The sequence below is a fragment of the Protomyctophum bolini genome, assembly GCF_963924005.1.
Source record: "Protomyctophum bolini genome assembly, chromosome: 21".
Taxonomy (NCBI): domain Eukaryota; kingdom Metazoa; phylum Chordata; class Actinopteri; order Myctophiformes; family Myctophidae; genus Protomyctophum; species Protomyctophum bolini.
In genome coordinates this window covers 11,396,255-11,412,121 of record NC_137882.1, presented here as the reverse complement: position 1 = coordinate 11,412,121, position 15,867 = coordinate 11,396,255, and the positions used below count along the sequence as shown (strand labels likewise).

At 42.1% G+C, this 15,867-nt stretch overlaps 1 protein-coding gene across 1 annotated transcript in view; it reads right to left on the bottom strand.

Moving 5' to 3' along the window:
• Positions 1 to 4,512: 4,512 nt before the first annotated feature.
• The window catches only part of crispld1a (cysteine-rich secretory protein LCCL domain containing 1a), a 33,159-nt gene continuing 21,804 nt past the window's right edge, over positions 4,513 to 15,867 (bottom strand). The window contains exons 10-15 of the mRNA XM_080793640.1: positions 12,282 to 12,412; positions 11,737 to 11,780; positions 11,538 to 11,610; positions 11,087 to 11,162; positions 9,749 to 9,882; positions 4,513 to 6,482 (exon numbers count right to left, since the gene is read on the bottom strand). Coding sequence (XP_080649766.1) covers positions 6,431 to 6,482; positions 9,749 to 9,882; positions 11,087 to 11,162; positions 11,538 to 11,610; positions 11,737 to 11,780; positions 12,282 to 12,412 — 510 coding nt within the window. The 3' untranslated portion in view covers positions 4,513 to 6,430. The remainder of the gene's footprint in view (positions 6,483 to 9,748; positions 9,883 to 11,086; positions 11,163 to 11,537; positions 11,611 to 11,736; positions 11,781 to 12,281; positions 12,413 to 15,867) is intronic.

Below are 15,867 nucleotides of genomic sequence, written 5' to 3'. Positions count from 1 at the left end.
ACTCCACAGAGAAAATATAAGAAAATAAAATAAGATGCATATGTTACATACATACATAGATAACAATAATATACATAACTTTATCCATCAAGGTTAGTGGTATCGCTTCTGTCCAGGAACAATATGGTCAAGGTGGTAGCTAACTGAGCGCCAACAAATCTCAAATATGGGTCCCATATTTTATAGAAGGCATCTGTTGTGGAGCGTAGCAGGCAGGTTAGGAATTCCAACGGCATGCACTGCATGATTATTCTGTGCCAATCTTTTTTTGTTGGTGGTTTCTTAATCCAAGACAACAGAATATTTTTCCTAGCAGCATAAATTAAGAGATTAAACAGACGTGTATGTAACTTGTTATCAATCTTGTCATCAGGCAGCCCAAGAATCAAACGCATAGGGTCGGGTTCAAACTCATTATTAAAGATCTCATTCAACTGCTGCACGATACGCAACCTGTATCGTTTAATCTTATGACATGACCATAATACACTACAGTGAATATAATTTCCCTCTTCAGTGTTACACTTAAGACAGAGAGGAGATAGAGTAGGATTCATTTTATGGTGAAGGCTAGGTGAGATCTGTAATCGGTGTATGGTTCTTAGCTGAATCGACCAAGCTCTATTACACACAGAAAGTTTTTTGGCATTTTCAAATATTTCACAACAAACCTTGTCTGTAATTTCAAGGCCAGGAGGAAAGTCTGGGTTCCCCTGGTAAGAGGTGATGTTACTTTGGCTCGACCCTCCAATCCAATTCCAGAGAGGAGAATCACACTGTGCAGTTTCAATATCTAGCCAGATTGAAGGTTGATCTTCTTTTAACGACGCTGCTACAAATGGTAATTGTGCATACCATTTTATATTGGGGAGGTCCAGCCCTCCTTCAGAGACAGACAGTTGTAATTTTGCTAGCTTCAACCTGGGCCTTCTCTTATTTTTATTTTTTAATAAAGTAGTTTTTTCACCCTGGCCGGCTGCACACCCCCCACCCCACAAACCTGTGAAGAGACTTTAAGTACTTACTTATCTCAATAGAAATTCCAGGTATTATTATTACTATGGAAAATATTGTTGAGCTCTATAACACCTCCTCAACACCCCCTCCCCACACAGTCACACGCACGCACGCACGCACACGCACACAATGCCAGCCTTTGTTTCCCCCGGTTCACAGCCAGTGGGGACTGCTAAGTGGTTTAACATATATTTGTGCGGGTCAGTGTGTCTCCGTGCTTCAACCAGTATGTATGGAGCATGAAGCATGCGTTCTCCCATGTGAGCAATAACATCCGGAACTCTCTAATTGCTATTTGTCTGCGTCGCCCCAACTGCAAAAAACTTTGCGAAAGCCATTAAAAGAAAAAAAAGAAATCAATTTTCCTTGTGTCACCTACATGTTACAGGGCCAGTAGCTTTACATCTAGCACATTGTAAATTCAAATAGGTTTGCCCAGGCTTTGGTTGCACTCTGCCAGACCATAAGTGAGGCTGGCAGCCTGCGTCACAACCCATCACAGCCCTAGTACAGACCTTCTAACACTGTGGGATATGGATATGGTGGAACACATAATGGGTCGGTCCATTGCCGCTCAGAGCCAAATGAGGAGTGACGAGTCTGACGACTGACGACTTGAGTGTGCAGGGAACCTGCAGCGTAAAAATCAAACGCTTCCGCTCTCCCGTGTATGAATGGACAAGAGGCTGAGGGTCAGGGGGGAGGGGGGGAGGGGGCTTGCTGGGGAAGCGTAACATCCTGAGAGACCCCCATCTCAGTGGGGCAGCCCTCTCCAAAACTGCGGTCTGGAGGGTCGGGTCGAATGGTGGAGTGGTTTGGAAAAGGTTCACCAACCTTTTCTTGTCAAGGACGTGCCCCCCAAACACATGGCCGCAGACCCTCATCTGAAAATATTTTGTACCAGGGACCCACATATAAGTTTATTGTCGTTACAATGTTTCATGTGGAACACCCTCAATTAAGGACTCAAGGAGTCACGGTTGTGACGGAACCTACAGCTTATTTATTTATTTACCATGCATGCTATTGTTTTGATGGGGTCCATGCTTACAGCTGTAATAAATTAACCTTTTGTTATGACCCGGCCCAGGTGTCACCAGGTGTAACATAAAAGAATGGCCTCCCTCCTTCCCAGTCCTCAAATACAGCTAGTCAACACCAACCAAATGCACACAGATTTTCGGAAGAGGCGCCTGCTCTAGGCGTTTTTTGACACAGCAATGGGCCTGCGCCCAGTGAGACACAGCAGAGCAGACTGGCATGGTTGGGGGTTGGTCAGGAGGACAACAGAGGACTGTGATGACAGCCGGCTTCTGAGCCCATGGTCACAGGAGCCAATCAGCAGTCAGGTTCCACCTATACCAGTTACCACCAGTCAGTCACCACTCACACCAGCTGCTAACCAATCACTCAATCAGCACCACTCACCCATGAGGGGGAAAGACACAGCACAGGGTGACGGGTGGAAAACGTGTAGTCCAAAACTGTTCCTTTTTTTATTGTTATTTTAAAAACATTTAAAACCATGAAAGATCTAGACTCTGTGGGAGCTTACTGTCAGCTTCTATAGAGTTCGGTTTGTTATCCGTGTAAATCTCTGAGGATTCCGTTGTAATGCCACCTAGATTGAAATTAAGTTTAGGCAATATTGTCTACACACCATGGGGGGTTCTCAATGTCGTATCCAGGGACCCCCAGGGGCCCTTGAGGGGATTCACAAAATGATTGATAGCTGTGAGCTTGTAGATTATTTTCAGCATGTGTGACACCGTCTTTGATGGAGCATAAATTAGGCATAATTCTGACAAGTTGTAAAATATATTCTGTGTGAATTAATGGATGAATTAATGGATTGATTGATTAATTAATTAATTCATTCATTCATTAATGTAATTTTTATGCCATTTTTACACATTCCCCCAAAAAACAATTGACCTAAGCACTCCTCCCTGTTGGTATTACTTCCATCCATCCATCTATCTTCAACCGCTTATCCGTAGTCAGCTCCACCAGAGAGCTCCAGACTTATCTCTCCAGAGCAACATTAGTAACTTTCTCCTGGAGGATCCTGAGGCGTTCCAAGGCCAGTGTGGCGGTGTAAATCCCTCCATCTGGTGCTTGGTCTGCCCCGTGGTCTCCTCCCAGTAGGACTTGTATCGAGGACCTCCCTAGGGAGACGCTCGAGAGGCATCCTTCCTAACCAGATGCCCGAACCACCTTAGCTGGCTCTTTTCCAGGCGAAGAAGCAGCGACTCTACTCCGAGTCTCTCTAGTGTGACTGAACTTAAGTTCTCACCCTATCTCTAAGGGAGATGCCAGCCACCCGTTGGAGCAAACTCATTTCGGCCGATTGTATTCGCGACCTTATTCTTTCATTCATGACCCACACTTTATGACCATATAGGTGAGAGTAGGAACGAAGACTGCTCGGTAGACAGAGAGCTTTGCCTTCTAGCTCAGCTCTTTTCGCGGTGCGGTTCAGCCCCTGCTGCTCCGATTCTCCGGCTGATCTCCTTTGCCGTCCTTCCCTCACTCGTGAACAAGACCATGGCATTAGTCATTATGCCAAAGAATTCCTCCCCACACAAATGGGGGAAAGGTCGTCTGGTTCGGGACTCGAACCCACGACACGCCGTCAGGCTAGGTGCCTGGACCGCTGGACCGTAGGCCAGGCCAGGCTACGTCACTTTTAAGGAAAAAAAATTATAATAATAATTTGAGAGAAGATCTCTCAAAAGAGAAATGTGTGACCATTTCTAGAAGACGAGTAGACAACACATACAAAGCTTTTCCACTGGTATGAAGGGCAAAATATATTCATAGACTATGGCTATTTCACAGCCAATGAAATGAAGAAAATGCCAGCACTCATTATTTTTTCACATGATTTTATTTACCTAATTAAAATCATGTGAAAAGGATATATAATGAGTGCTGGCATTTTCTTCATTTCATCTTGCATCTTTGAGCCACCTAGAAGGATATTGTTCTAACCTGGAGTGCTGCCGGTTGTCTGCTTGCAGACAGACACAATATTGTATTGACTTCTACTTTCTAAAAATAGAACCCCTCCCAGACTGGTCTGATGTGTAAACTTGGATACTTTCCTTATAGAAACACTTTACATGATCATCACAAAGGTTTTTTAAATATGTGACAGCCATTCATAATGTACTGGACACTTCAAGGAGTCTAATTTATAATCTTGTTTATTTAGGTTGTTATTTAGGTCGTTTTCTCTTTTTGTTAAATTTTATTAAAGTGAGGGGCGCTAATATCAACATACATCATTCATCATACATCAGCCAATCAAATCATCACAAAGATCATTCCGGCCAATCACTTTTGGCGTCTACACTTTTTTGCCCTCACTTTTATCCTCAATATGTACTTTGATCAGCCAATCAAATCGTTGCGTTTGTGTTCACACAAAAAGAAAAAATCTAAAATACAAAAAGAAAAAAGAAGGGAAATATGACCTGAGACAACTGTGGCTGAATTATTTTATTGCAGAATGAACTGTTCCTATCAAAGTTGAGGTAGGGAAATATTGCGCACACTGTACAGAATAAACATGAGATAACAACGCAAGTCATTTTTCTGTGAAGAAAGCACCTCGATAGTTGAAATATAGACCTACACAGTATCTTCCTTTATATCTCAAATCCTTTATAAAATGATGTAGTGCTATATATATATTTAATATGAGCATGTCAACAATAATCATGATAAACGTCATACTGTATGTGCAGCAGCTGAGAGGTTAGGACTTGATATGTGGAAGGCAATAGTTCTCTGTGAAAAGACGTCTGCTTATAACATTGTTGCTGTCGGGTGGAAACCATGTATATCCAAAATCATGCATTTGTTTATTATTAAAAAAAATCTACAAGCTCACAATGCATTGTGTGAGTCTGTGAGCTTGTGGATCTGGTATTTTCACTACTTTTGTGAGACACTCTTTGTGGGACAGACACTCTTGTATGATGAAGTAGTGGTAGGGCATACATTTACAAAAATAAAACCATTGAGTTGAAATATGGAGATACAAGGTTTCTGCCCGATTGCAACGACATGCTAAGTGTTCTATGGTTCTGTTTCTTTATCAGTGTATGATCTATGCTATACTATACAGTATATCATATATTTGGCTGGCTTATTTGGCTTTGTCGCTGTCGGGTCGAATGTCCAAAACCTAAAGCATGAAACATAAAAAAAAGTCTTACTAAAATACTTTTCATTGGCTCAATATTCATAAAATCCACAGACATACTTGACCACTTTCACTTTCAAAATCCTTTCAAAAAAGTACTGAAACACGATGTGACCTTGTAGATGGTTACATCAGCTACTTTTGGACAACACTGCATCGAAGTAGGACGTTAATGAAATAAAATACAATTTTAACCATGGAAAGTTGAAATATGGAGACCCGACAGCAACATTATCGAATACAGTATTGGGGTTCAGACATACAGTACACCAGCTAAACCAGAGGGCTTACAAAGTCTGGTACATGGGTTTTGGCGCAAGAAACAATAACTCACATGACAGATGTGTGTACTTCCTGACCAGCAGGGAGTTTGGACTACACACTGAACATCACACTGGGAGGGACAACAACACACACTCTCACACGCATGCACGCACGCATGCACACACGCACGCACGCACGCACACACACATATAGCAGCATTACAATCCGTACTGATATAAAACACAATCATATAAAAATAAATGCATAACAATTTGTTCCCATAAGTTCTTCATGACAAACAACCAAAAAATATAACCATAGAATTTAACATAACTGACACTTTCCCCATAGCACCAGTAATAATGTGCCAAACACGAGACTGTCGAACAGAACACTCTCACAAACAGTAAAAAACAACAACACCACCACCAATATAATAATAATAATAATAATAGCTCCAACATTACGTGTCAGCAAACTGTTATATTACAAGCTCTTTATATTTGATTGACAACTATTTGTTAGAAAGGCATGACGAGGACACAAAAATAAGACCTATTGCAACTGACGACTATGTACAACAAATTATTAGAGAACCATCATGAACTATTTACAGGTTATTATCCATCAATCTTCCGTTTTAGACGTCCTAAAGAAAACCTAACCCTGTGTGAGCGAGAGAGAGAGAGAGAGAGCGGGCGCTAACCTTTTCCCCAGCGTGCGTGTGTGTATGTTTGTGTTTGTGTGTCAAGCTTTTTTGTTGCCTGGTTCCCATCGCCATGGAGACGACCTCTGACCCCAGGAGTGTAGCGAAAAGCCAGAAAACGTTTCAGTCATTGAGGTTTTGACAACAGGACTTGATTGCCGTCTATTCAGCTGGCGTCTCCAAAGTGGCGTTTGTTGTGTTTGTTGAGGCTGACCCTTTCTCCGGGCCACTCAAATCACCGCAAACACCCGGAACGCCTTTCCTCCCAGAGGGTTCTGGAGACTGCAGAGAAAAAAAGTCGTAAAATGAAAAGGCTGTGAACAATATCTGCGTTTTGTGTTGTTGTGAATGTGTTGATTTCTTTCACTTATTTGACAACCAGATAGCTCACATGAAACAGTCTATTCGGTGCCGTTTCAAAAACAGCGAAAAAGATATATCTACAAGTAGAGATGTCCCGATACTGTATCGGTATCGGTGAATATGCCAGTCTATCCACCGATCCGACACAGGGGTAAGGGCTAAGTAAATACAATGTATCCACCGATCCGACACAGGGGTAAGGGCTAAGTAAATACAATGTATCCACCGATCCGACACAGGGGTAAGGGCTAAGTAAATAAAATGTTACGGCATGTGGAGCTTGCTTTGGAGTTACCCAAACTACAAGTGAGGAGTCTGCTATGAACACGTTAACAACACGAGATATATAGCCAGATAGCTATTCACAACACAATCAGGATCGGATCGGAAACATCCCTATCTACCAGCTCATAACACGTCGCGTCTTTAGGCATTGTAAGCTTGTAGATTAACATTATTGATACCTTTGCGCAAAGTAATAGTGGAGTATATAAATATGAAGATACAAGGTTTTTGCTGGACAGCGGCGATTAGCAAATGACGGACACATACAAACGGCTAGCCGTGAGGAGGGTGGGGATTTTACATTTTCCGTGTCAATATGTGTCCAAACACACAGACAACAAACAGATGGGATGCACACCGAGCGCGGCTGGAGCTCACTGAGCGAGCCCATCAACTTTTGGTTGCTTTTCACACAAACACAGCGGGCGGGCGTGTTTTCCAAAACAACATGGCGTGAGGTTAGGTTAGGGGACAGGGCGGGTAGGCTACCGCTACATGAAAGACACATAGTAACACAACGGAAAGGCCTGACAGAGATGAATGCATGTGGCGAGAGACGGAAGAAGACGAGGGGGGAAAAGAGAGACGTGAAGAGGGAAAGTGTGTGTGTGTGTGTGTGTGTGTGTGTGTGTGTGTGTGTGTGTGTGTGTGTGTGTGTGTGTGTGTGTGTGTGTGTGTGTGTGTGTGTGTGTGTGTGTGTGTGTGTGTGTGTGTGTGTGTGTGTGTGTGTGTGTGTGTGTGTGTGTGTGTGTGTGTGTGTGTGTGTGTGTGTGTGTGTGTGTGTGTGTGTGTGTGTGTGTGTATGTGCGTGCGTGCACACATGTTTAAGGTCAGCTCCTCTACCCACTAAACTACACAGGTCATGTTAACAGCAGTCATTGTGCCGAACTGTCCAAGGTCAATGTGATTTACTGTCTGTACAAAAAAGAAAAAGGAAAAAACTGGAACAAGCCAGACAGAATGTGGGTCACTTTTACCCTCACACAGGGGGTCTGGTACAGACTAGTACCTTTTAATACTGCTAGGACACACTGGTACAGCGTGTCCAATCCACACTTTACTTTTTATTAGGGTCACACTCATAGAAAGTGGTTTTTTTTGTCCAACGCGAACTCCGGTCTCCAGTGAACATCTACAGAGAATCTGTGGTTCTCAAATGTTTTCATACCAAGGAACCCCAAATAAATATTGATTTGGCCGCGGAACCCTGAAAACGTTTATTTATTTAGTGATGCACGATTAATCGGTAGCATAATCGGAATTGGCCACATCGGCCATAAAAAAATGCCATATTGGAATGGTCTCAAAATAATACTGATTATTTGTCATTCAGTAGTCATTCAGTTGTGAAAACAGACACTTGCAAAGAGTATATGCTATTGATTGATTGAATACTTTATTAAAAGGCTTTGGGCCAAGCCCCTATAGGGCCTAGGCTTGTTTCCATTGTGGTCCTCAATATCGGAATCGGTCAGAATCGGTATCGGCAGATATGACCCTGCAAATAATCGGAGATCGGAGATAATTTCATAATCGTGCACCCCTACATGTACATTTTTTCCTTTCACCCAAGGCTTGATAAACAATGCCTGCACATAATAATGGACTAAGATGCGAGCGTGCTAAATGTTGCTGAGCTGTGAGCTTTGTAGTTACTGTATAATTGGTCTACCTTTGAGGCTACTGTGTCACCAAAATCAGTAGGATTCATGCTGCAATCTGCCAATACAATTCTGAGATGTATTGCATTTTGGCCTGTGAAGAGAATCGTAGAATTCCTACGGTTATACGTTGAGTTTGAATCTCTAAACTTGGCCTGGGGCCAGGTCACCCAAATATTTAGTTAAAATGTTTAAAGAAGTTGGATGCAGGTCATTGTTGTTAGATATATTACTTCCTTTTGCCGCTACAGCACTTGTTTGTACAGTACATGAGCAGATTTTGACCTATTTTGATTTATTATTATCCAGGTTTTTGTATTCTCCCTTCTTGTTGTACAAGGCCAGGGGGTGTGGGTGGGAAAGTGTGAGCAAAGTGAGTACAGGTATATGTGTATACTTTAGATAGTGTGCATGTACTTGGGTATTTCCAACGGTGGCGTTAAAGCAAAGTTCATTGGGTCATCAATCAGTAGAGGCCATCCTCCGTGGAGCAACGAGGTGCACATCAAATTCTATGGGGATGCAGCCAGTAGTTTTTCTTTTATTGTTAAATAGGAACATTAGTAAGTTCCATTGACCAGAAAACAATCAAATTATTGATCAATAAAATAAACGTAGTTTGAAAATGTTTTGTTAACACCCTTGTAGCCATTACCCGCAGCACTGCAGGTTATCATAATTACCCTTTGATAGCCGCGGGTTTATAGCTTCATATCAAAATGGACCGGCAGAAGCCAAACACATACCTCTACTTCACCCAGGTTGCTAGGCAGGTTGCTACTGTATGTCCCTCCAGGCACAAGGCGAAATGCGCGCGCACCCCATTGGAATCCACTCATTATGATTTCTTTCCTGCCTGTTTTCTTTTGATCCCATTGCGGGCCGACATATTATTGTTTCTGGCGAAAGATTAACAACATCCCCAGCTGCTAGACTACAATGTGCGTTGGGTTTGGCCTCTGTGAAGCATGTGACACACACGGAAGCGGGGCTCATATACAGTTGATGTCCAGCATGGCGCCGAGGTACCATTAGACCACTTTCAAGATTTTCAAGGCTGACCCAGAAAAGGTTGAGAAACCGCTGTGTTAGACCGATGGACAGACAGACCAAGCAACTGAATGACATTGCCTCCCTTGGTTTTGTACTCCTGTGTGTTCTTGTGAGAGGGTTTAAACCTGCTGTTGACGCACTCTTGCAGTCAGCTTACTAGTGGATTAACCTCATGCCATGCTGTACCTCTCTGAGGTGATTCCGTTTTGGAGTGAGCCAACGTATTGTTTCCGCTTGTCCACCGGCATCACGTCGATATAGCCACCTGCGTCGTTCCTGATCACACCGGCATGGACTGCGGCCCGGCATATACTGGACCTCTGTAAGGGGCACAAATGGGATAGAATGTTAAGGCGAATAGGTTTTACTTAAACTTTTCCTTTCTTTTAGTAGTTCTATTGGATTTTCTGTTGTATACAAAATGCATTGAATTCCAAATGATAGTTACACACAAACACAGCTCCAAATGGGATGTGAACTTGCACTTACAGTACATGTTACCAAAATGAAGTACAGATTAATTAATTATTAATTCATTAATATCAGTAATAATAATTTCCCGTACTGAACAACTATCTACAAATGCACCATGTCTCTTTCTGTCTGTGTGTAATCTACGTAACTCGAGAACCGTTCGCCCCATCGACTTCAAATGCACCATGTCTCTGTCTGTCTGTCTGTGTGTAATGCACCATGTCTCTGTCTGTCTGTCTGTCTGTCTGTGTGTAATGCACCATGTCTCTGTCTGTCTGTCTGTGTGTAATCCACGTCATTTGAGAACCGTTCGCCCCACCGACTAACTCAAATTCGACACACGCGTGCCAAGTAGGCCAGTGCCCAGCGGGCACCGTTGTAGTCTAACTATAAATGCACCAAGTCTCTGTCTGTCTGTCTGTCTGTGTGTGTGTACTGTTGAAAGAAATCCACGTAACTCGAGAACCACAAACTTCAAATTCGGCACACGCGTTCCACCCCACCGCAGGGGGTGCAGTGCCTGGTGTCTTGTTGGTCGGACCCACGGTTGTCCAGAACCGCCCCAAAAAGGCTTTGGTGGTATGGCCAGATAGTGCTCGCACACAACCGTTGAGGTGCCCACTGCTCAAAGGTCCTGTCATATGCGTTATTAGCACACACAACATAGCTGATACAACGTACATTCTTTTTTCTCAGGGGTTGCGATTCAACGTCGGGACGTAAATTACCAGGCTGTCGGACACAATGAGGTGTGAGGACCCATCCAAAACTCAGTGCTCCTCTCCAAAAGGTGAGTTATTGTCAGCTTGAAGTGCCCAGGGCGCTGTGCCAAAAAGCGATGTGCGCCCGGGGGTGATGAAGCGCAATGCTCTGGCGCTGGGAAGAGGAGAGCACCAGCACGGCTTTAGCGCTCAAGAAACGCTTTCTAAGTAGGCTACAGTACTTGAGGAAATGTAGGCTTACTTAGTTACTTTACACCACTGCATGCAGGCTTACCTACCCCAGATTAGCTCATACACACTCGGGTCTATAATGCGTACACTGACTTACATCAGAGTATATGCTGGTTCCAATCACTCTGGCTATGCGGGGGTTCTCTTCCAAACAGTTTCTGGGGCAGTAAAGCCTGGAAAGACACAAACAAGATATTGTCGCTGTCGGGCAGAAACCTTGTATCTCCATATTTCAACTTTTGGCATATTTATTTATTTAATTTGTGCTCTACTTTGTAGTATAAGAGTGAAAAAATAGCAGAAAGTAGACTACAAGCTCATTTTCAAAGTGAAAGTGTGTGTGTGGGTTTTATAAAATATTTAGCTTGTGACTAAATATGTAATCATTGGATCGATCCATTTTCATCCATTTCCTGAAAAGTAACAGTTAAAGTAAAAGTAACAGTTTTGGACCTACAAGGTTTCCAACCGACGATATGTAAGTGTGTTATAAAGAGGTTAACTGAAGTTCAAATAGGTAACGTCAGAGAAGGGGTGTGGGGTCTTACCGTGGGCAGTGTTTTACAGGTTTTTCATATGGACACAGTTGGGTGACTGTCGTTTCACACATGATGGCTTTCACTGCAAGGAAAGCATAGAGTACGGTGTACATCAGCCAATACCGCACATATAAATATATATATATATATATATAAATATACACTTGTGCACTGCATGTCAAATGTGTCTCTGAATTGTTAGACAAACCTGCTACTTTGGAAACGATGAAGGAATTTGCACTCTGATATTTTCTGTGAAGAGAATCGTAGAATTCTTACGGTTACGCTGGGTTTTTATTGTGTTTTAATCACTTAAAACACAAAAATGGACCATGAGTTGGCTCTGTACTTGGACCACTTTTTCCCCCTCAACACCAAAATGTATTCTCCAATGTATTCTCCAACAAAAGCTTGTAGATTGTCTATTTTTAACTACCGGTATTCTAAATAATAGAATTCAGTAGGTTACGTTGAGTTTTAATCTATTTGTCTTAATCACTTAAATACACTAGACGTAGCAAAATGGACCATAGTTGGCTTTGTATTTGGACCTGTTTTTCTCCCTTGACACAAATCTCTTCGTCAAAAATAGCCGTTCTACAAGATCTCATGTAGAGTGATATTTCGCTAATGTTCTCTATAAATATGGATATACAGTGAATATGGATACTGCCGGAGTTTTGATGGTCAAGACAACGGCTTGTACATCAGCGTGAATCTGATCCCACAGCTTTAGACATATTGACGCTTTACCCTAGTGACTGGACCCCGTTCTTGTAGGACTTGATGAAGTACTCCTTCCTTCCTTGTCTTGTTACATCCATCCAGCCTCCATCGTTGTCTATCACCCCGGCATGTAGGCCAGCTCTACACACACTGGATTGCTGCCGAGAGGGAAGTCGAAGGGGAAAAACACCTCAAAGTTTAGAGATAACATCATCTGGTTTCCATCCGGACTCACATCTGACAATGTAACCCATTGATGTTGATGCCTTAATCTCAGTGGTTCTCAAAGTGGGGTCCGGGGGTGACCCCCAGGGGTCCGTTGAGGGGATTCCAGGGGGTCCCTAGCTAAATGATTGATACTTAGGAACCAAATGGACCGTTTACTGGTTTTTATCCATCTAATGTACTGTATACTACTAGAATTTCGTGCGCGCTTCGCGCGCACTCATCCCAGAGCTACTTCGCCACGCACTATGGGAAGAAAGAAATGGCGGGAGTTGACTCCACATGTAGTAACGGATGGGTTATTGGAAATGTACCATTGTTTTGTCGTGAATATTTCCACAGCCTAATTACTAAAGGATTGTGACTGTGGGACAGACATACAGTCTGACATACAATAGGCTACACGTGTGCACAGTGAAGAAACAATGACCTATATGCCCAGATTTCTTAAATTAACATAGTTGGATTTGAACAGAAAGACAATGCCATAAATCAGTCAAAGTAAGTGACAGACTCAACAGTAGCACACAGCATGCAAGGCAGCGATGCATGCATGCAAACATGTTTGTCCAGCTGAGATTTAGTGTCTCCATCTCTCTGTGGAAGAGGTTGCACATGACCTGTACGGCCACACTGAGGCGCTCCAACACAAACACAGACACAAAACAACACCACGCTGTTTGTCCAGTTGACCCAAATCAACACCAATACCTAGCCTGTTTGTCGAAAACACAGTATCTGCTGGCCACGTTTCTACTTCGCCACAACCTAATGTTAGTAACAAATGTAGGGGAGAGCCGCCAAGGTTGTAACGCTTCACGGTTGTAACATGGACGTTATATCTTGATTGGTCAACGCCACCATGACGCCATGGCGTCAGTATGTGTACAGCAACGTACTCTACGTGCCCAGGAAGTTTGAAGTGTTTACCTTCAAAATGCGTATAATTTTACACCTGGAGTATATGTGTGCTACAATGTTTGTCTTTGGTGTTGGTGAATAAAAATCCACATGGATGTGTTCATGCTTATGTTCTTCATTAGTTTGCATGGTGTTTAGACGGAATTCACGTTCATTCTGGTCTGTAAGCAACTGCAAAGAAAACTTGCAAAAGCGGGTCATTTGTAACATGTGTTACAAATGGTCCGCTTCCATTCAATGGGATATGTAATATTTACATATTTGACATATTGGCCAATATTATATGTTCTGAAATTGTATTGTATTGTGTAGTGTATTCGAAAAGTAGTTTAGGGTTGTATAACATTGTACAACTCAATCAATCAAACGTTTGTTTAATCAATGTATTGCCCCATTGAAAAAAAAGAAAAGGCCAAACTGGTACACCCGATACTATTTAATATTTCCCTTATGTTTGATATTTTCTTATCACATCCATGGTATGAAAACAATGCTAAGGAGTTGCTTCAATGAAATATAATTGCTTTAAGCTGAAAACGGGTTATTAGTTATTATGTGTAGTGTAGTGTAGTCAACATGTTAAGGCTCATACACACTGCCCGGTATTTGCTGCGATTATGCTTTCGGGGAGCATTGTTGGCGCTGGCCGACAAAAACCCCTGATCTGACGTTAAGTGGTGCCCAAATGGTAGATCACGATCTACAAAGGCTTTGCAGGTAGACCACATGACATGGCAATAAAAATATATATAATTTTAATAAAAAAAACGATTTTTGCATCTTCCGCTTTAGATGAACTGAAATGACTTGAGTGATTGACATCAAAAAGGGCCTGTCAGCTCAAACACACAATGCAATACTTGTTGTTGCTTACAATCATCAGTAGCAAAGTCAAATACCAACAAAAATAAAAGCCTACGATTTGCATTGTCCCCCCTCTATTTCCCATTCCATGTGCGTTTGTCTTATATGTAGCCTATATGAAAGGCCCCTCAATTACATTTTGTCACTATTTGCAGCAATGGGATGATAGTTTTATTTGGTGGGTATGTTGAGCTGGTCGTTTTGAAAGTAGCTCTCAAGTCCATAAAACAAACTAACATAGGCTACTTCTCTATAAGCAGAATCATGAATAGGCCTATTTAATTTATACAAAAGGAGAAGAGAGAGAGAGAGAGAGCAATGTGTTTGTGTCTCAAACTTTGTCTAATATTGTTTTAGAGCAGTGGTTCTCAAACATTGTCATGGCAAGAGCAAAGGACCCCCAATATTTTTTCAATGTACAAAAATAATCCCAAAATTGCGCATCTATAAATTCTAAGCATGTGAGCCGGGACTGTGTGTGTGTGTGTGTGTGTATATACATTCCGTCTGTAATTCCCTGTAGGCTTCACGTGAATAATGTTGTGTGCGCGCGTGCGGAGAAATAGTTATTTAATGAATCGCATGTTGGTGTGTGTGTGTGTGGGGGGGGGGCCTTACAGGCGTGCATGTGCGTGTGTGTGCGTGCAGGCGTATGTATACATTAGGGCTGTCACGATTCGCCTAGTCCACGATTCAATTCAATTTTGGATTTGCAGCTCACGATTCGATTCGATGTTCGATTCGCTATCACGATTCGCCTAGTCCACGATTCAATTCAATGTTCGATTTGAAGCTCACGATTTGCTTCGATGTTTGATTAAATTTTTTCAATCTATTTTTTTAAAACCTTCTTTTTCAGCATTGAGGGCTATATTCATTATAATTTAGGCCAATATCTTGGTTTGTAAAGAAAAACACTTGTTTCCCAATAAGTCACATTTATTTTCTATAAATAACAAATCAGAATGAGAATAAGAAAAGGTTTAACAACTTTGGGTTTTATGCCCTAACATTTTTTTAATGTTTCTTTAAGATGAGATGACTTGTAACATTCTTGTTAAGCTCTAAGTAAGTAAATGAAAGAAAAAAGAAGAAAAGACAAATAGTATATAGACCCATCTGTTGTTAGTTCAAGTATTAAATACTAATTTAAGTGTGTAATTTCACTTATACACTACCTGGTTATAAATAGCTGCAGTAGGCTACACCATTTTATGCAGTATTTTATACTATTTCTATTTAGTGTACATTTAGTGGATGTGGCTTACATCCGGTCTAAAGCCCACCCACTGTATGCGCTGATTTCCATACACAATCCGTATCCTCCCCTCACCGGATGTTGAATTAACAGTACTAACGGCCATATATTTGACGATCTTTTACACAAAACGATTTTAACGGGCAACGTTTCACATGTATTATTAGTTTTATACATTTTAGGAGTGAAAACATGTGTGACCTGCATGGCATTTTGTAACGTGGTTCTGCTGTTCTGCAACTCTCATTAAATATTGAAAGCCAGCGTTTGCCACCACTGATAGTGGTCGCATGTCTGCAGCTATGCAGACCGCAACTCCGTGCGTTAATTGTTTTGCACGGGGCG